The 20,776-nt window shown below is 41.3% G+C and overlaps 2 protein-coding genes across 10 annotated transcripts; both read right to left on the reverse strand.

Annotated features, from left to right (window-relative positions):
- Positions 1–1,604: 1,604 nt before the first annotated feature.
- On the reverse strand, positions 1,605–5,652 carry LOC114868241 (TLC domain-containing protein 2-like). Its single transcript, XM_055514339.1, has one exon. It carries the CDS (start codon positions 4,558–4,560, stop codon positions 4,174–4,176), a length of 387 nt encoding a protein of 128 aa, XP_055370314.1. The 5' UTR covers positions 4,561–5,652; the 3' UTR covers positions 1,605–4,173.
- A 1,437-nt stretch (positions 5,653–7,089) lies between these two features.
- LOC114867662 (CD276 antigen-like) lies at positions 7,090–15,400 on the reverse strand. 9 transcript variants are annotated; one of them, XM_055514338.1, is made up of 6 exons: positions 15,271–15,400; positions 13,510–13,565; positions 13,021–13,148; positions 12,789–12,938; positions 12,603–12,677; positions 7,090–7,644 (listed from the first exon to the last, which is right to left on the reverse strand). In XM_055514338.1, the coding sequence occupies exons 1-5, from the start codon at positions 15,279–15,281 to the stop codon at positions 12,609–12,611; spliced, it is 414 nt and encodes a 137-aa protein (XP_055370313.1). In that variant the 5' UTR covers positions 15,282–15,400; the 3' UTR covers positions 7,090–7,644; positions 12,603–12,608. The 9 variants fall into 9 exon arrangements, 5 of the variants coding, with proteins under 5 accessions (XP_055370313.1, XP_055370312.1, XP_055370310.1 ...); XM_055514337.1 differs by having other exon boundaries at positions 7,090–7,647; XM_055514335.1 differs by having other exon boundaries at positions 7,090–8,227.
- Positions 15,401–20,776: the final 5,376 nt, after the last annotated feature.

The following is a 20,776-nucleotide window of genomic DNA, read 5'->3' on the forward strand; positions in this document are numbered from 1 at the left end:
TACTGTTCACTTTGTTTCTGTTGTCCTATCGACTAAACTCAGGAATTAACAAAGGCAACGTCTGCTACTATATGCACGCTTAAACTCATTTTTTGAAGACAGACTTCACAAAGCAGACGTTCTCTCTCTCTGAATTCTTTTACTTAATGATCCTGATGAAGCTGCTTCTGTTTTTGGTCAAGAAGTTTCATACACACATAGAAACATTGTTGTTGAACAGAACATATTAAACTGTGCAAATCAGCATTTACACCCATAGAAAACCTGTGTCCTCAGGCTTAAGGCTGAGACATAACATACTTTTACTTCATGTCAGGTTAAAACTCTTCTGTTGAGCCAGAGTTCAAAGACAAACCTGGGTTTGGATCCACCCTCAGTTCCTGAGACTCAAACCTTCTGCTGCTGTGTTTCCATGTTGTCTAGTGTCAGTGTGAGTTAGTGGAGGTGTCTCTGTTTCTGTGTGTAACATGTACATGAATTTAGCACTTTATCAATGATTTATACATATTGTAAATAAAATCTTATTTTTGCTATGAGTGTGTGTGCGGTTAGTTCCCCCCCCAAAAAAACTGAATGATGATGCAACCTGATGCACTTAATCTAACACCTACACACAACGGCCACAAGGCGGTGCTACAGCATTATAATATTAATCTTAATGCCTTAGATAAACTGAGCAGTTTCACATCAGATCTGATAAAACTCTGCTTGTGACAGGTTTGTTCTGTTTGTTTAACTTCATCTATGTAGAAATATAATTGGTGTAAAACCTTTGTTGTGGTGAAAGAGTTTCCAAAGCTGTGAGACCAAACCCAGGAAGCTGATGACATGTTGGACCTTCAGCAGCTCTATTTGCAGCTGGACTTTAACCCAAACTGTTCTCAGATCTGCCTGAAGTGTCGACTTCACCAACTACTAAGAGAAACTGTTGCTGCTCCGATGATCCAACAGATGAAGCTCAGCTGGGTTTTAGTTTAACAGAAGGTTAAAGCTGCAGAAAAAGGTTGAAACAAAGATAAAAATAGAAACAAAGAAATAAAATAATATCTGGTTTGCTCCACAACGGAGCAGAACTGGTTCTTGACACTAAGACAGTTTAAAACATGCAAGACTGTGAAGTTGGTAACATCTACACAACAAAAAGTCTCCATGTTTGAGTCTCTACATTCACAGACCTGCAGCTCTGTCCCGACTAAAGATCTCAGGCACTGTGAACAACATTTCAGAATAAAAGTGTTAATTGATATTAATGCACAAAAAAAACTGTCTTCCTGTGTTAAAGGTTGCTGTACCTTCTACTATGTAGAAATGGATTCAGTTGGGCAATATTAACGTTTTAGCCGTATGTGATGAATAGGGACTTTAATATAATGACATGACTTTAACTACTGATTTCTAAATTTATAAACTTTGTGTCTGTCATGATCAGTGATCAGTAAGTGGATGTTACTGTTTCTTCATCCAGGATCACAGCATCAGAAACAAAGCTCACCTGCTGTAGAACAAAGCAAAGTATCACTACTGATGTTAAGATGGAACCTGATACGTCAGAGAAGCTTTAAGCTGCAATAAACATTCAGATATTTTATAGACAGTTTATAAAAGATTTTATATTTTTTTATTTTGTTTTTATTTATAAAACATTATAAGTTTTATACATTATACATTATATTATAAAATGTTTTGGAGAAAAAAACAAATCTGTTTTAAAACCAAATAAATAAAAAGTAATCAGACATATTCACCTTATTGATGTTGGTCTATTAAACCTTCTGTTAATTTGCAGTTGCTTCACACTTTAACCAAAAAAACTTTAACCAAATTGTGCAGATTAAACAGGAAGTGATGCAGCCAGTGGTGGTTGGTGACCACAACATTTAAATGAGGTGGAAGCTCTGCTGTACAGGTTTACCATAATAAATACAAGTTCATAGATTTAAGCTTCCATCAGAATCACAAACCTCTACATGATGTCTACAAACAGATGTGTTTTAAAACACATAAATATCTATCAAATATCTTCACTACAACCAAAACGCTCTCTCCACACCCTCCACCTGCGCCTCAGGCTCTCATCACCCACGGCCGAGCCTGAAGGAGCAGAGAGAGACAATGAGGAAGGATGAGGCTGCTTTATGTTTACTCCATCAGCAACATCCCATCATCTGCCAGACACAGGATTAGAGCAGTGACATCAAAACACAAGGTTCATTCCTCTTTGTTTTCATGTTAAACCAATATTAGTATATCAACAAAAAAAATTGATTATTTTTGCAGTCTACCAAAACTGCAGCAAACAAGCTTATTATTAATAAATTATTAATAGACAAAATTCTGACAATTTGACATTCTGAGCTGATGGTTCTGCTCAGATGGTTTCAGAACCCAAGTTGGGTTCAGTTTAAGTAAATATTCCAGGTTTGTCCTGCTGTTGAAGGTTAAAGTCATCATAGCTGTTACATAAGTATTTAAGTTATTTAAGTACATAAGTTTCATAATTTTACAATCACTACACAAAAATCAAATAAAAAATTATACAAGAAAGTGAGTTTTATTTCACCAACACAGTCAGTCACTGTATTTACAGTGTGTGATGAAAAACATGAGGCTGTTTGTTGAACCAGTTTTCACCTGCAGCTCCAACATTAATTCATTTCCTTTATGTTCACTACCTGTGTAAAACTAGTCCAACTGTGGCATGAGGACAATGAGCAGTGAATGGGTCAGAGCTGGACTGCAGAGAGCACAACAGGTCATTACAACATTTAAATGAGGTGGAAGCTCTACTGTACAGGTTTACCTGATAAACACACACAGCAACATAATGAACACAAGTTCATAGATTTAAACTTCCATCAACATCACAGGCCTGAACACCATGTCCACACACAGATGTGTTTTAGAAACACATAAATGTCCAACCTAAACACAGTTTGAATATGAATTTATATTACAAAAAATCAAGAAAAATAATAAGCTACAAGAGTTCTGTTCAGAATCTACTTCAATTCTGACAAAGATTTTGTGATTTGGGTTGTAGGTTTTCTCTGAACTGCACCAGTACTTGTCAGATGTTCAAACACTCATGACATCACATGTTGAAACACTGGGTCAAAGATATTATACCTGATGTAACCAACAATAATGATCTCAGCAACAAAACAACTTCAACTAATCAACTGTTTTTTCCACTGGGAAATTCATCAATTGTGTCCAGTCCAGTTTCTTTCCAGTTCAAATAAATTACATACACAATTGAACCAATGACTTTACAGATCAACCACACAATGCATGAGGAGCACAGCAGTGTGAAGCCATACGACGATGAATTAGAAGAACAGGCAGCTGTGTGTGTGTGTGTAACACATCTGATGCTGCATCTGCAAGAAAAGATGATGCAGATCTACAGAGAGGTCACAAATTAAAGACATGTGTGAAGAGCTTGGCCTTTTTGAGGCAATTGCTGAGATGACGTTGAGGATTGTGAGGATTCCACTTAAGGCAACATGAACATTCGCCTGTACATCTGAGCTGTCCAAGATTAATCAGAGCAAAAACAACAGTCATCACCCAAATATTCAGATTACAGAAAAATAAATACCAGTTTAATATCACAGTTTCTCTTTAATTACTGGTATTTGCTGGATTTTCTTCTTTTTAATTTCCTTCTGTAAAGAAAACCAGCCTGCTGAATACTGACAGCAAGGCCTGTCACGGTGGAAAGAGGCAGAGAACAGTTAGAAGCTCTGAGGTAGCAGGTGATTTTAAGATGAGGACATCTGGTAAAAACCTCTGGATGATTTATATGTTTAACTAAACAGGGTCTGGATCTGATGTGGTGTGATACACATTATAAGATATTGTGTATGTGCTTTTGTTTCATACAAACCCAAGAGTTACACACGTGCAGCTCATCGTCCCTGGGGGAGAATAAGGCATGAGGCTGTGCCTTACAAGGCCTCGCATTGTGGAGACAGTACTGGCACTGAGGGAAGACTGTAGAACACACACAAGCCAATTCATCAAAGCTACAACTGAGAGCCAGCGTAGCTTCAACACAACGACTATTCCTGATCTATGGATGGAACAGGAAGTAAAAACAGGCCTCAGTCTCAGATCGGATCCCAACTCCAGCAGAGCGTGTGTTCATGAGTGGAATCGTCCTGGTCTCTCCTACATCTTCTTTGCCTCCCGAGCGCTGCCCTTCAAAAAGTCGCTCCTGAGCAGCCGATAAAACAGCACGATGTTCATGGCGGTCATGATGGCCATGCCCACGCTGCCCAGCGTGTAGGCCAGCAGCGGCACCTTGTCCCTGTTGAGCACCAGCCAGCGCGTCATCCAGGCCAGCGTGTTGATGCGGAACACCACGTACGTGCCCAGGTTGGTCATGCTGTTCACCCGGTACAGCGTTCCCGCGGCCATGCTGGACATGCGCATGACCTGCCGGAGGTGGAGGAACACAGAGTTGATCTCCACCAACAGCGCCACCACGGCGAAGCCCACGTAGCGGCACGACACCACGGAGAGGCCCAAACAGGAGATGACCTGGAGGAAAACCATGGATGAAGGTCAGACTGTGAGCTACAGCTGTTCATTCACATGTAGTCCTCTGTAATCATATTTTGTCAATGGGCATGTTTAATATTTGTGATTATAAAATTGTGTGATGTAATTGACAGATGACACCACAAGGTGGCAGCAACAGCATCCAGATACAAACACACACACACACACACACACACACACACACACACACACACACACACACACACACACACACACACACACACAGCCTCCAATACTCACCTGATTCAGGTGTCAGGTTGTTGCTTGTTCTCACCACTTTCCAGCGTTTGTTCTTTGATGCTGCCTCGTTTCACCTCGTGTCTCTTCCTGTTTGTTGACCTCCTGCCTCGTCCCTGTTGTAGCTTTGCAGAGCTAACCTTGCTATCGAGCGTCGCCTGCTACTTACCTGTGTCTGCCTGCTCCTCGTCTGCACCGTCGCTTGTGACTTCCCTGTGTTTTGACCGTCGCCTGTTCCCTGGACCTCGCCTCGTATTAAAACCAACTTTTACTCACCTCGTTGTGTTGGAGCTGTGCATGTGGGTCCGCTCTCTGTCAAAAAGGAACCTTTTACTGTGTGTTTGAACGAGTCAGTTCCAGAGGCGTGGTCCTGTTCCACCGTCTGTCCATCATCCTGCTCCGTTATCTCTTCATACTCATTCATCCTGTTCCATCGGTCCACAGTCACGTCTGCCAAACTGCTCTGGGTTCAGTGGCTGCTCCCCTAATGTGAATCCAGGCCGTGCCCTGGGTTCTGTTGCCATTGGGTTCAGTCTTGTCTGTTCGGTTGACAGTGGGGACGACACAGGCACAGTTGCTCTCTGTGCTTCAGTCTGTCCTTGTGTCCGTAACCAGTGATGTGTTCGAGGGCCGTCATCCTCATCAGAATCAGAATCTACTCTGAAGTCGTGCTCTGTGTTCCTGAATTAAACCCCTGTTCTTCTTTTGGCCTTTGGTTGTTGCTTCTTTTTTAGACGGCTGAACTTCATCTACAGACGAGTCATTGACAAGATGGAGGAGGTTCTGATGAGGCGTCTGCACAGTGTTCCCACCTTTCTCTGGCGCCCGTGGTAAATAGGGCTGTGATTCACCTGTTCTTTCACTACAGACACTGTTTGTTCCCAATAGGGTCTAAGCTTCGCTGACGCTCCCCTCTCACTCATGTTGAACCAGAACTCTGTTACACGTTTCAGTACAACTCTTATGTGACGTCATAGTATCTCCTGCCTCGTGCACTGGATTGTCCACTGTTCCTTGTAGCGATCCGGTGCCTCCTTCATTCCTACAGCCCATTTCTCTGTGTAGGTTTTTGTGCATTAACATGCAGGAAAGTGAACTGTCTTCACTGTGTTAAATGTTCCTATGTTGTACCTTCTACTACAACGGATTCAATAGTATTGTGCAATATTACGTTATAACACTTTAAAGCTGTATGTGATTAATATAGACTTTAATACACAGTAATGACATCACTGTTGATTTCAGAGTTTAAACATGTGTAAATTTTGTCTGTCATGATCAGGTTTTTCAGTCCCTCTGTTTTTCCACTGTGAACGAACCAGTCGTGGTCACGACTATGAAGCTGCAGGTGGAGGTGGAGCTCTTCTCAGTGCTGAGCTCTAAGGTTTTTCAGTTCCTCTGTGTCTTTCTGTGTATAGGCCTCTGTGTAGAGCTCTTCACAGCAATGAGTGAAGAACATGCAGAGATTATTTTAACTCCCTGGAATTTCTGGATGACTTTGTTTCTATTGGTGTCTTCATGTTGACCTTTTCTGCAGCTTTAACCTTCTGTTAAACTAAAACCCAGCTGAGATTCATCTGTTGGATCATCAGAGCAGCAACGGTTTCTCTTGTTGTTGGTGAAGTCAACACTTCAGGCAGATCTGAGAACAGTTTGGGTTAAAGTCCAGAAGCAACTAGAGCTGCTGAAGGTCCAACACAACAAAGGTTTTTCACCAATTATATTTTCACATGGATGAAGTTAAACGAACAGAACAAACCTGTCGCAGTGTTTCATAAGGTCTCATGTGAAACTGCTCAGTTGACATGAAGCATCATAAATGGCTTCTACTGAACCTTTGTTCTCCAACTTCCTGGTGTGACGTCTGACTGCTTTAAAGGTGAGGCTGTATCATTTACACTATAGAGCTGGGTTCAAACACTGAGGTGATGAAAGCTCTGAGAGCCTCAGTGTCTCAGTAGAACCATGGACCTGCTGCTCCCAGTGTCCACAGCTGTTCGTTCAGAGCCTTTTTACCATTGAACCAGTGGTGGGAATAAGTTACAGTTTAACTTCTGCCAGTACAGATTCACTTGTTACCAGCTTAGTTGTTTTTATCAACTACTTTATTATCATGTCAGGATCAAATCTGTCTTTTTTCTTATTCCTGAGACAGAATTTTACGCTAAGATTAATACTATGATGTTGTAGCGCCGCCTTGTGGCTGTGGTGTGTAAGTGTTAGATTCAATGCATCAGGTTGTCTCATCATTGAGTTTTTAGTTTTAGGAACCAACCACACACACACTCAGTATGAATAAGATTTAATTTACAATATGTATAAATAACTGATAAAGTGCTTAATTACTGTACATGTTACACACATTACATTAATTACTGTAACACATGTTACAGAAAAGCAGAGTCACCTCCACTAACTCAAACTGACACTAGACAACATGGAAACACACAGGGAAGGTTTGAGTCTCAGGAACTGAGGGTGGATCCAAACCCAGGTTTGTCTTTGAACTCTGGCTCAACAGAAGAGTTTCAACCTGACATGGAGTAAAATACGACACGTCTCAGCCTTAAGACTGAGGACACAGGTTTTCTATGGGTGTAAATGCTGATGTTGAAGCACAGTTCAAAATGTTCTGTTCACCAACAATGTTTTTGTGTGTGTATGAAACTTCTTGATCAAAGACAAAAACATTCGTCTTTCTGAGGTTTAGTTCTGATAGGACAACGGAAAAACGTAACAGTAGAACACAGACAAATAGCACCAATGCAGCGTAAAGACCTGTTCTCCCCCGGTTCGCTGGTTCTGGACTTACTGTTGTTTGAGCTTTGTGCTGATCAACAGCTGCTGTAAAGAACATGGAAAAAATAATCACTGTGTGTCTTCTCTCCCTGTAATTTATCAAATGTGTTCAACAAGTTCACAAACATAAAACTTTACACTGCTCCAGGTCAGGAATTATATTCAATTCAATTCAATTCAATTTTATTTATATAGCGCCAAATCACAACAAAGTTATTTCAAGGCACTTTACAAAGTAAGGTTTAAAACCTCACACAACTAAACCCAACAAATCCCACATACAGCAAGCATTTAATTTGACAGCAACAGTGGAGAGGAAAAACTCCCTCTCTAACGAGGAAGAAACCTCCAGCAGAACCAGACTGGATGTGGGCGGCCATCTGCCTCGACCGGTTGGGGTGAGAGGATAGAAAGATAGAAAAGCAGAGCAACAGCAACAAGCAACAACAAGCAACAACAGAGCACAGGCAGGATGGTAGGACCAGGGACTGGATGCAGGCAGGATGGTTGGATCCGCAGCTGCCCATCACAGACACCAAACTGTCTTGAGTCCAATGATACCTGTGGGTGAGGACAGAGAGGGAGAAAGAGTGGGGGTGGGGGGGGAGAGAGGAGAGAAGCACAACTACTGGACAGAAAGAGACAAGGTTAGTTAAACATGGGACAATGATGGGAGGTTATGGGACAGAGGAGGTAGAAGGAAACAGAGGAGCTCAGTGTATAAATTAAGTCCCCCAGCAGTCTATGTCTATTGCAGCTTAACTAAGAGATGGTTCCTGTGACTAACAATAATTGCCAGTGACCTGAACCATCTCTAACTATAAGCTTTATCAAAAAGGAAGGTTTTAAGCCTAATCTTAAAGGTGGAGAGTGTGTCAGCTTCTCGAACCTGAAGAGGGAGCTGGTTCCAGAGGAGAGGAGCTTGGTAGCTAAAAGCTCTGCCCCCTGTTCTACATTTAAACACTCTAGGAACCGCAAGAAGCCCTGCGCTCTGAGAACGAAGTGTTCTGCTGGGAGCATAAGGAACTATAAGGTCTTTAAGATAAGAAGGAGCTTTATCATTGAGTACTTTGTATGTGAGTAGGAGAATTTTAAATTCTATCCTACATTTTACAGGCAGCCAGTGCAGAGAAGCTAATGTAGGAGAAATGTGATCTCTCTTTCTAAGTCCTGTCAGAACTCTGGCTGCAGCATTTTGAATGAGCTGTAGGTTTTTTAAGGAGCTGTTAGGACATCCTATGAGTAAAGAGTTACAGTAGTCCAGCCTAGAGGTAACAAATGCATGGATCAGTTTCTCTGCATCGCTCTGAGAGAGGATGCTTCTGATTTTAGCTATATTTCTAAGATGAAAGTAGGCGGTTATGGAGATTTGTTTAATGTATGATGTAAAAGAGAGATCCTGGTCAAACATGACACCAAGGTTCCTCACAGTAGAATCTGAAGCTAATGTTATGCCATCCAGGGTGGCTATCTGACTCAATAGTGTATCTCTCAGATTTTTAGGCCCAACAATAAGAATCTCGGTTTTATCTGAGTTTGGTTGAAGGAAGTTTTGGGACATCCAGGATTTGATGTCTTTTAAACAACCCTGAATTTTGACTAGTTGATCTGTTTCATTTGGTTCCAAGGACATGTATAGCTGAGTATCATCTGCGTAAAAATGAAAATTAATAGAATGCTTTCTAATAATCTCACCTAGAGGAGACATGTATAAGCTAAACAGAATTGGACCCAGCACAGAACCCTGTGGAACTCCATAGCTAATCCTTGTGCGTGTGGAGAATTTATCATTAACATGAACAAACTGGAATCTGTTCAACAAATAGGATTTAAACCATCCCAATGCTGTTCCATTAATCCCGATTCTAAGCACTAGAATCGGGATTACAGCACTAAGATCTAACAGGACAAGGACAGAAACTAGACCATTGTCCGAAGCTAATAGAAGATCATTAGTGACTCTAACCAGAGCTGTTTCTGTGCTATGATGTTTTCTAAATCCTGACTGAAAATCTTCATACAGGTTATTCCCACTAAGGTGGTCAGATAATTGTTTAGCCACGATTTTTTCCAGAATCTTGGAAATAAAGGGTAAATTTGAAATGGGCCTATAGTTGGCTAGTTGTCCAGGGTCAAGGGTTGTTTTTTTCAATAGAGGTTTGACCACAGCCACCTTAAAAGCCTGTGGTACATAGCCTAGTTGTAAAGATTGGTTGATTTGATTTAATATGGATGAGCTGATTAAAGGTAGAACTTCTTTGAGTAATCTGGTTGGGATTGGATCTAAAAGACAAGTGGACGACTTGGAAGAGTTGATTATTGAGGTTAACTCCATATGAGTTATGGGGGAGAAGCTGTCTAGGTAAGACAGAGGATTTAATAAATTTAAAGTTAATGGATCTAGACAGTGCTTTCTGTCATTTGGAAGAAGTCGCTGCTGAATGTTTTTTCTAATGATAATAATTTTATTAGTAAAGTAGTTCATAAAGTCATTGCTGCTGAGATTTAAGGGGATAGTAGACTCAATACAGCTATGACTCTTTGTCAGCCTGGCTACAGTGCTGAAAAGAAACCTGGGGTTGTTTTTGTTTTCCTCAATTAGGGAGGAATAATATGTTTTTCTAGCAGCACAAAGTGCTTTTTTATATTTCATTAGACTGTCCTTCCATGCAATGCAGTTTACATTTATTTTGTTGGAACGCCACTGTCTTTCTAGTTGTCTAGTCCTTTGCTTTAGACTGCGGATGTCTGAGTTATACCACGGAGCTAACCTCCTCTGATTCACTGTCTTCTTCTTCAGAGGAGCCACTGTGTCTAACATTGTACGTAGAGAAGCTGCAGCATCATCTACAAGACAGTCAACCTGTTCATAAGGATTAAGGTGACTGTTCTCTGTGTATCTGCAAGACATTGAGGCAAAAGATGATGGAATCATCTGCTTGAATCTGGCAACAGCATTGTCAGATAAACATCTGCTATAGTAACATTTCTTTCCAGCTGTTATAGGGTCAGTTGTGCTAAATTCAAAAGTTAATAAGAAATGGTCAGATAACAGAGGGTTTTGGGGAAGAACTATTAAATTATCAATTTCAACTCCATATGTCAGGACAAGATCTAGAGTGTGGTTAAAACGATGAGTGGGTTGATTTACCTGCTGTGTAAAACCAATAGTGTCTATTAAGGAGTTAAAAGCAGTGCTGAGACAGTTGCTGTCAACATCTACATGAATGTTAAAGTCTCCCACTACAATGACTTTATCTGTGCTAAGAACTAAGTCAGATAAGAATTCAGAGAATTCAGTTAAGAACTCTGAATATGGAGCAGGAGGACGGTAAACAATACAAAACACAACTGGTTTCTGAGTTTTAGAGTCTGGGTGAGAAAGGCTCAGAGTGAGGCTCTCAAATGAGTTATAACTATGTTTAGGTTTAGGAGTAATTAATAAATCTGATTTATAAACTGCTGCTACTCCTCCACCTCTACCTGTACTTCTTGGAACATGATAGTTGATGTGACTCATTGGAGTCGACTCATTTAAAGTAACATATTCATCCTGCTGCAGCCAGGTTTCAGTGAGACAGAACACATCTATGTGATGGTCACTTATCAAGTCATTTATTAAAAAGGATTTAGATGAGAGAGATCTGATATTTAATAAACCACACTTTATTAGCTTACTATTACTTTGTTCCGTAAGAGGAACTGTTTTGATGTTTATTAAATTCTGGTAAGTCACTCCTCTTTGATTTGTTTGTGACTTGTATAGTTTAGGTGGTCGAGAAGCAGACACAGTCTCTATGCGATAACTAAGACTAAGAGTGGGTCGCGGCTGTAGAGAACATGCAGAGAGGCGTGTAAGACTGCGACTCTGCGTCCTGGGCTCCACTCTGAGTTGTCACGGAGTGGGGGGACTAAGCAACATGGCCATGTTACTAGAGAGCAGAGAGGCTCCGTTCAACGTGGGATGGACGCCGTCTCTTCTAATCAGCCCAGGTTTTCCCCAAAAAGTGCTCCAATTAGCCACAAAGCCCACATCGTTTGCAGGACACCACCTAGACAACCAGCGGTGGAGCGATGACAGCCGGCTATACATGTCATCGCTGGTCACATTGGGGAGGGGTCCAGAGAAAACTACGGAGTCCGACATTGTTTTGGCGAACGAACACACCGACTCAATGTTAGTTTTAGTGACTTCCGATTGGCGTAACCGGGCGTCATTAGCTCCTGCGTGTATTACGATCTTAGCGTACTTACGTTTATCCTTGGACAGGAGCTTAAGATAAGACTCAATGTCGCCCGCTCTGGCCCCAGGCAAACACTTAACTATGACCGCTGGATTCTCTAACTTCACGTTTCGGACTATGGAGTCACCAATGATCAGAGTGGGTTTCTCAGCGGGTGTGTCGCTGAGGGGAAAATCTGTTTGAAACGGGAAGCGGTTGGTGGTGAACCGTGGGCGCCTGCCTAAAGCTACGTTTCTTACGAGCCGTGACCCAGTCGTTGCCCAGCTGCCTGGGACCTGCCGGGGGACTGGTAGCAGCTAAGCTAGGAGGCTCCGCACCGGCTAAAGGGACCTGGCTAGCTGGCCTGTTTTCTAAAGTGCGAAGCCGAGACTCTAAGTCTAACAACCTCGCCTCCAACCCTGCAACTAGCGTACACCTATTACAGATACCATTACCATCACTAAAGGAGGCGGAGGATAAGCTAAACATAAGACACACCGAGCACCGAACAGAGTGAGAGGGAGAGGAAAAGGGGGAAGCCATAGCAGGAAAGTAAGCTAGGAGCTACGCTAGCGGAGAAAACACTTAGATAACAGTGTAAATTAGCAGGACGTTTAATGAAAGGAAAAGATGCTTGAGTGTTACAAGCTTGTTTTGAAACTTTTAGCAGTCGCTATCGGATATAAAACGATAATATTTAGAAAAGAGCGGAGAGTAACGCTGTACACACACAGCGGCAGCAAACCTCAGTAACCGGAAGTGACGCGATACGCTTACCGTCAGTCAGCCGTCAGTCCTTATATATGTCCAATATGTCCAGGTTGAGTTTGAATCATTAGATTCACTATGTTTCTGTTTTCAACATATGATATAATAATATATTAGAACTATTTAAAGCATTATTAGAAGCTCAGTCTGTAAAACATCATCCTGAAAATCAACAGTAACATTGGACCAACTCACCAGTGACGTTGAGTCGACATACGTCCGTGTTCCAACCATCTGATGTTCTGATGGTACAGTCATAGCGTCCTGAGTCATCAGTCCTGAGTCTGGACACTTGGAGTCTGAGGCGTCCTTCCCTGAGCTCGTCTCTGTCAAACTGGACTCGTCCTGAAAACTGTTGATCCTGAGACTCTGAGACCTCAACACCTTCATGGAGATGAAACAGGACTGAGGCTCTGAGATCAGTCACCAGCTCACAGATGATGTAAACTGAGGTGATGGACACGTCAGGTTTGGGTGTGAAGGTCCACTCCAGTGTGATGCTGTGGTTCTGCTCTGCCTGATAGTGGGTCTGGGTCACATTCACTACTAATGATCCTGTGGAGCAAACACACAGAACTTTAACATGTGAGTATTTATGCTCAGTGCTGACAGAGGTTTAGTTCTATTTATGTTAACTGTACTGTTAAATCCAGATGGGATGTAAATGAGTAAATATCAGCCCATAATGTTATTATACGAAAGTATGTATTACCATTATTATAGTAACTGATGAACCTACATTATTACATGTTACAGTAGAAAAAACAAATTACTTCAGTTAAGTTTTGTGTTTGACTTCATCCATATATTAGGACACTAACATTTAATGAAGGAGGATTTTCACACAATCTCTATCTGTTTGTGATTTGGTACAAAATCATTAATTCTGTGCTGGACAGTGAAGATGTGAGCGAACCAGAGACGCATGAGATGAAGCTGATGAGCAGCAGGATCCTGAGGATCATCTTTATCCTGTTAAAGGAGACAGAGAAGAATCAACACCTGAGAAAAAAGAGGACAATTGTTATTGGTCACGGGGCGACACGGTGGTAAAGTGGGTACCGTCGCCTCACAGCGATAGGGTTCGATTCCCGGGGAGGACCGGTGCCTTTGTGAGGAGCTTACATGTTGTCCCTGTGTTCTTTCTCCGGCTTCCTCCCACGGTCCACAAACATGCATTAGGTTCATTGGTCACTGTAGATTGCCCGTAGGTGTGAGTGTGTGTGAATGGTCTTCGCGGAAAGAACTCAGTCGGCTTATCATCGTAGTTGGGGTGTAATGTTATTAAGTGACGCCTTAACGTATTTGGCTTCATGCTGTCGCCGCCAACACTTGTAGACTATGGGGTGCCAAATGTAAAAGGAGCACCTATAACTAGTTTTCTCACATTTAACTAAATGACACAACATGTTTTCTCACATTTAGTTAAATGTGCAAAAGTCTAAATGTAAATGTTAAATGTTAAATGTTAAATGTAAATGTTAAATGTTAAATGTAAATGTTAAATGTTAAATGTAAATGTTAAATGTTAAATGTAAATGTTAAATGCTAAATGTTAAATGTAAATGTTAAATGTAAATGTTAAATGCTAAATGTTAAATGTAAATGTTAAATGTTAAATGTTAAATGTAAATGTTAAATGTTAAATGTAAATGTTAAATGTTGGCCGAGAGTAAAACTGAATATTCATGAATGGGCAAGTAGACTCCATCCCTACCCTCAAACAGCGCTGGTCTCAGATCAGAGACGCGAACTCAATCACCTCAAACAGTGTGCGCAAACCCCGCCCACATCTGATCTGGAAACTTTTGTTTTTAGCCTGGACGTAACTTCGACTAGCTAGTATAGTTAGCCAACTAATTCTCCACCGGCGCCACAGAAATATTCTTTTTAAACCTACTTGACTTCTCATTAATGGTGTTTACGACAGAACGGCAGTTTGAAGCGGAGCCTCAGCCCGCACAACTGCCGTTACAGCCCGTTCAATCTCCCCCAACGGGAGGGAGTCGGAGCTGGCGGCCATGATGGCTTCGACTTCAAGCTTCTCTCCAGTATTTTCGTGCACCGATCCAGAGTCAGATGTGGGCGGAGCTATGCGTACTGTTTGACGTGTTTGAGTTCGCGTCTCTGATTTGAGACCAGCGCTGTTTGAGGGTAGGGATGGAGTCTTGCCATTCATGAATATTCAGTTTTACACTCGGCCAACATTTAACATTTACATTTAACATTTAACATTTTAACATTTACATTTAACATTTAACATTTAGATTTAACATTTAACATTTACATTTAACATTTACATTTAACATTTAACATTTATATTTAACATTTAACATTTAGATTTAACATTTAACATTTACATTTAACATTTAACATTTAGATTTAACATTTAACATTTAGATTTAACATTTAACATTTACATTTATATTTAACATTTACATTTATATTTAACATTTACATTTAGACTTTTGCACATTTAACTAAATGTGAGAAAACATGTTGTGTCATTTAGTTAAATGTGAGAAAACTAGTTATAGGTTCTACTTTTACATTTGGCACCCCATAGTAGACACAGTAAACATACTAGACATTCCTCATCTCCCACCGCAGTCACAGTGAAGCCGATCGCTACACACGCTTTGTCACATTTCCCCGTCTTAACCTTCGAGAAACTTACGTTTGTCTCATTGTCTCCGTCTCCGGTTCACCGTTCTTGTTGCATCTGAACTTTGGACGGCTAAGAACTACCTGCGTTAAAAAAGTTCCCAGAAGTCACCCCATCCCCCCCGGCACCTATAACAAGTTTTCTCACATTCAACTAAATGTCACAACATGTTTTCTCGCCTCAGCTGCTCATTAGAGTAAGTGTCTCCCCTCTTCTCGGTGATCGCAATGCTTGATCAGCATTAACTAACACACCTGAACAAGGTTAGGAGCAGAGGGGCTACTATCTTCTTCAACGTTTCTAGACACAATTGGCATTTAACGTTTACGTCACTAACCTGTTGAACTCTCCGCTTTTTCAGTTCCAATTATTTCTGTTTGTTGCTAAAAAAATCTCCTGTGTAGAGCTCTTACAGTTTGATTTCTCCACTAGAGTAAAAACTAGGAAAACGAGTCGTTTCTTCAAAATGAGAAAACGGGAAACGGCTTAAAATCCATTTATTTGTCTGGTTTTGAAAACACAGTTTTCAGCTCGTTTATTCGTTTTTACCACGGTGCTTTAATTAAATTCCGTCTTTCGCTTATATCAAGAGAAACGAGAAAACAATGTTCTTTGCATTTATCTTCTGGACAATTTAACCAGAAAACGGCTTGATTTCAGTCGATGTCGTCTGGGTCTGTCCACTTTCTCCACTGTTGTGGTCACGCCTGTGGAGGTGCAGCTCTTAGTGCTGAACTCGCTTGTTTGTACTTCTTTGCTCCTTTTGTGAGTGGAGGTCTAACACTGTATTGGACTGAACACCTATGAACTGACACAACCCAATTTGACTCTGTCTGAGCAGATGATTCTGATTTCAGAGCCTGAGCTGGTGCTTTGGATCCTCTAGTGGTTCTATTGGACCTGCTGGACAGAAAACCTTCATGTTTCTACCTGATCACAGCTACATGAGCTCACAGCATCCAGCTGTTCCAGCGCTGACATGTTAGTAGAGACTGGTTTACGGGTGGATGTAACATGTTGGTGAAACAAATCATGTTTTATTCAGGTTCCTGTTAAACCTGAGTCACTGCAGCAGATCCTCATCTGAACCTCACAGGTTGATTCTTTTGACCCCCGTCTTCAACAGCAGCTGCTGGTTCTGGCTTGTTCAGGCTGTGACTGTTAGGAACTCGCCCCGTCGGTTCCGAACCGGCGGGGTGTGACAGGGAACCTACTAATTACTCCTCCCGTCGGTTCCAAACCGACAGGGCTTGACGGAACCCTGGGCAGGAGAGGAGATGCGGTGGAGAGAGACGGTGACAGCCCCCGCTCCAAGCAGGGAGAACTACGGCTCTCACGGAGCCGGGAGGAGAACGCGCTCTCACTGAGCGGAGGCTTCAGGCACCACGGCCGACGTGCTTCCAGCGCACAGCTCTCTGTGTAATCCCTCACACAGACACCTGGCCGCAACCGGCAGACCAGGTCGCAGGGAACACAGGAGAGGGGGGAGACCCCAAATGCACGACCCAACACAGAAGGTACAATTAACATAAACAGGTTTATTTAAATACCACAAAACTCACTGCACAGCAGGACTCAGTTCAACACAAAGGAAGAACTAAAAATCACTGCAATGCAGGAAAACGATTAACAACCTAAACTCACTAAACTAAACGCTCCGTACACTACGGGCAGAAACCTACACATGAACACAAGACATCACTGAGGACGTCTAAGAACTAAGTACAGCACTGTCTAACAGGCATAAACAAAACACGCTCCGTAACACGGGCAAAACCTAAACATGAAACATAAGACGCTCAAACTTACGTGGTGAGACAGGACATAAACAAAAACAAAACTCCTTTGCATCACAAACTCTCCTCAAGCGTAACAATGGGGTAGCATCCAGCTACACCGAGCGTACACACCAACGGTGTCTTACCAAAAGGACATCCCTTAAATACTAACACAAACAGGTGGGTCAACTAATTACACAGGAAATTAACTTCAACCACAGACCCACATCAAAAACCCCAGGAGCGCCTCTAGCGGCGCGGAGGCAGAATGTCACAGTGACCCTCGTCCTAGTTAAATTTCACTGTGGTTCTGAGTTTAATGTTCTCATCTGCAGTTTCTACAGTCTCAGCTGTGACTGTGGACAGATGGAGCCTGATTCACAGTGGTGCATTCGCCTCGCAGCAAGAAGGTTGTGGATTCCATTCCTGGGGTCGACCGGGTGTGGGTTTGCGTGGGTTCTCTACGGGTTCTCCGCTTGGTCCAAAAACATGCAGGTTGATTACAGTAGCCACTCTGAATTGTCTGTGTGTTGGACTGTCCAGAGTGTACCCCACCTCTCGCCCACGACTGCATGTAAAAAGCAATAGAAAAGGAGTCATCGGATGTTGTTTGTCAAACTGATTCATCACATACATTCCTCGCATACTTCACAAGACAGAACACGGTGTGTTCATCCTTTCTTTCTGTGCAAAGTGCCTAAGGCAACACATACTTTATACTTAAAGAGACGTAAAAAGTTAGATCCAAACAACAAACTGCTTCCTTTTTCTCAGGTGTTGATTCTTCTCTGTCTCCTTTTCGTCTCTGGTTCGTTCACATCTTCACTGTCCAGCACAGAATATATGTTTTTGTACCAAATCACAAACAGATAGAGATTCTATGAAAATCCTTCTTCATTAGTGTCCCAATAAACTGATGAAGACAAACAAAACATAACTATTTATTTCTAAGTCATTTATTTTTCTTACTGTAACATGTAATAATGTAGGATCATCAGTTACTATAATATTGGTAATACATACGTATAATAACATTGTGGGCTAACATTCATTCATTCATATCTCATCTGGTTGTACACACTGAGCTTCTAATAATGATTTAACTAATTCTAATCTATTATTATATTACATGTTGAAAACAGATATATAGTGAATCTAATGATTCAAACTCAAGCTGGACATATTGTAGTTTTTGACCTGGAGCAGTGTAAAGTTTGATGTTTGTGAACTTGTTGAAAACATTTGATAAATTACAGGGAGGGAAGAAACACAGTGATTATTTCATGTTCTTTACAGCAGCTATTGATCAGCACAAAGCTCAGACAACAGTGAGTCCAGAACCAGAGAACCGGGAGAGAACAGGCCTTTTTCCTGTATTGGGGCTGACAGCAGCAGCAGCAGCTCTGTGGGTTGGTCTTTTACTGTTCATGTTGCGTCCTGTTGTTTTATGAGAACTAAACCTCAGGATGAGCCAGAGTTCAAACACAAACCTGGGTTTGGATCCACCCTCAGTTCCTGCCACTCAAACCTTCCCTGCTGTGTTTCCATGTTGTCTAGTGTCAGTTTGAGTTAGTGGAGGTGTCTCTGTTTCTGTGTGTGTAACATGTACAGTAATTTAGCACTTCATCAATTATTTATACATATTGTAAATAAAATATTATTTATACTGAGTGTGTGTGCGGTTGGTTCCTAATAAAACTAAAAACTGAATGCGTCGAACTGATGCACTGAATCTAACACTTAAACACCACAGCCACAAGGTGAACCTACAACATGATAGTATTAATCTTAGCGTAAACCTCCGTCTCAGAAAGAAGAGGCAAAAAGACAGATTTGATCCTGACATGATAAAAAAGTAGTTGATAGAAACGACTCAGCTGGTAACAAGTGAATCTGTACTGACAGAAGTTAAACTGTAACTTATTCCCACCACTGGTTCAATGGTAAAAAGTTCAAACTGTGTTATTAGATGTCAGAGCTGAACACAAACACTGAAGGCTCTGAATGAACAGCTGTGGACACTGGGAGCAGCAGGTCCATGGTTCTACAGAGACACTGAGGCGCTTTCATCACCTCAGTGTTTGAACCCAGCTCCATAGTGTAAACGATACAGCATCACCTTTAAAGCAGTCAAGCAGTCAGACATCACAGCAGGAAGTTGGAGAACAAACAGGTTTGTTCTGTTCGTTTAACTTCATCCATGTAAAAATGTAATTGGTTTGTGTGTGTGTAACATGACAGTAATTAAGCACTATCAATGATTTATACATATATTTATACATATTTGTTATCTGTACACTGTACACACCACAGCCACAAGGTGCCGCTACAACATCATAGTATTAATCTTAATGTCTCAGGTCAACTGAGCATCAGATTCACATCAGACCTGATAAAACATCATGTTAAAATATAATTGGTATAATAAAATCTTTGTTGTGGTGAAAGAGTTTCCAAAGCTGTGAGACCAAACCCAGGAAGCTGATGACATGTTGGACCTTCAGCAGCTCTAGTTGCATCTGGACGTTAACCCAAACTGTTCTCAGATCTGCCTGAAGTGTCGACTTCACCAACTACTAAGAGAAACTGTTGCTGCTCTGATGATCCAACAGATGAAGCTCAGCTGGGTTTTAGTTTAACAGAAGGTTAAAGCTGCAGAAAATGGTTGACACAAACATACAAATAGAATCAAAGTCAGGCAGAAAATATAGAGACAAAATAATCAGAGCTGGTTCTCAACACTAAGACAGTTTAGAAAAAGTCAGTGGAGTTGTAACATCTCAACAACAAAATGTCTCCATGTTTGAGTCTCTACATTCACAGACCTGCAACTCTGTCCAGAATGAGGATCTCACACTGTGAACACGATGGTTGAGGCTCTGAGCGACAGCAAACGCTTAATTTGGGTTCATTTATGAACAGTAGCAACAATTCATAATAAAAGTGTTTTTTGATATTAATGCACAAAAGTGAACTGACTTCACTGTGTCAAATGTTGTGGTACTTTCTATTATATAGAAATGAATTCAGGGGTCACAGCATCAGAAACAAAGTTAATTTGCTGTACAACAAAGTATCACTCATTCAGACATTTTATAGAAAGTTTATAGATAAATTTCAAACTTAATTTAATGACAAACAAGTCATTAACACACGTCTCAATTTTATTCTGTTTTTATTTGGAGTTAAAACTATTTGGAGAAAAATAGCAAGTCTGTTTTAAAACAAAATACTGTAAAATAAAAAGTAATCAGACACATTCACCTTATTGATGTAAGACTATTTAACCTTCTGTTAATTTGCAGCTGCTTCACACTGAAACTTTGACCATTTAGAAAAAACTAGGGACTGACAGTGTTTCAGGGCAGATTAAACAGGAAGTGATGCAGCCAGTGGTGGTTGGTGACCACAACATTTAAAGGAGGTGGAAGCTCTGCTGTACAGGTTTACCATAATAAATACAAGTTCATAGATTTAAGCGTCCATCAGTATCACAAACCTGAACGTCATGTCCACAAACAGACGTGTTTTAAAAACACCTAAATATCCATCAAATATCTTCACTACAACCAAAATGCTCTCTCACACCCTCCACCTGCGCCTCAGGCTCTCATCACCCACGGCCGAGCCTGAAGGAGCAGAGAGAAGCAGTGAGGAAGGATGAGGCTGCTTTATGTTTACTCCATCAGCAACATCCCATCATCTGCCAGACACACGATTAGAGCAGTGACATCAAAACA

Source organism: Betta splendens, chromosome 13, assembly GCF_900634795.4.
Source record: "Betta splendens chromosome 13, fBetSpl5.4, whole genome shotgun sequence".
Taxonomy (NCBI): Eukaryota; Metazoa; Chordata; class Actinopteri; order Anabantiformes; family Osphronemidae; genus Betta; species Betta splendens.

Coding starts and splice junctions, on each gene's coding strand:
- LOC114867662 (XM_041073595.2), bottom strand. Junction 13,149..13,509: donor CTTCATCTCATGCGTCTCTG/GTTCGCTCACAT, acceptor TTTGCTCCACAG/GATCATTAGTAGTGAATGTG.
- LOC114868241 (XM_055514339.1), bottom strand. CDS start 4,560: ATGGTTTTCCTCCAGGTCATCTCCTGTTTGGGCCTCTCCGTGGTGTCG.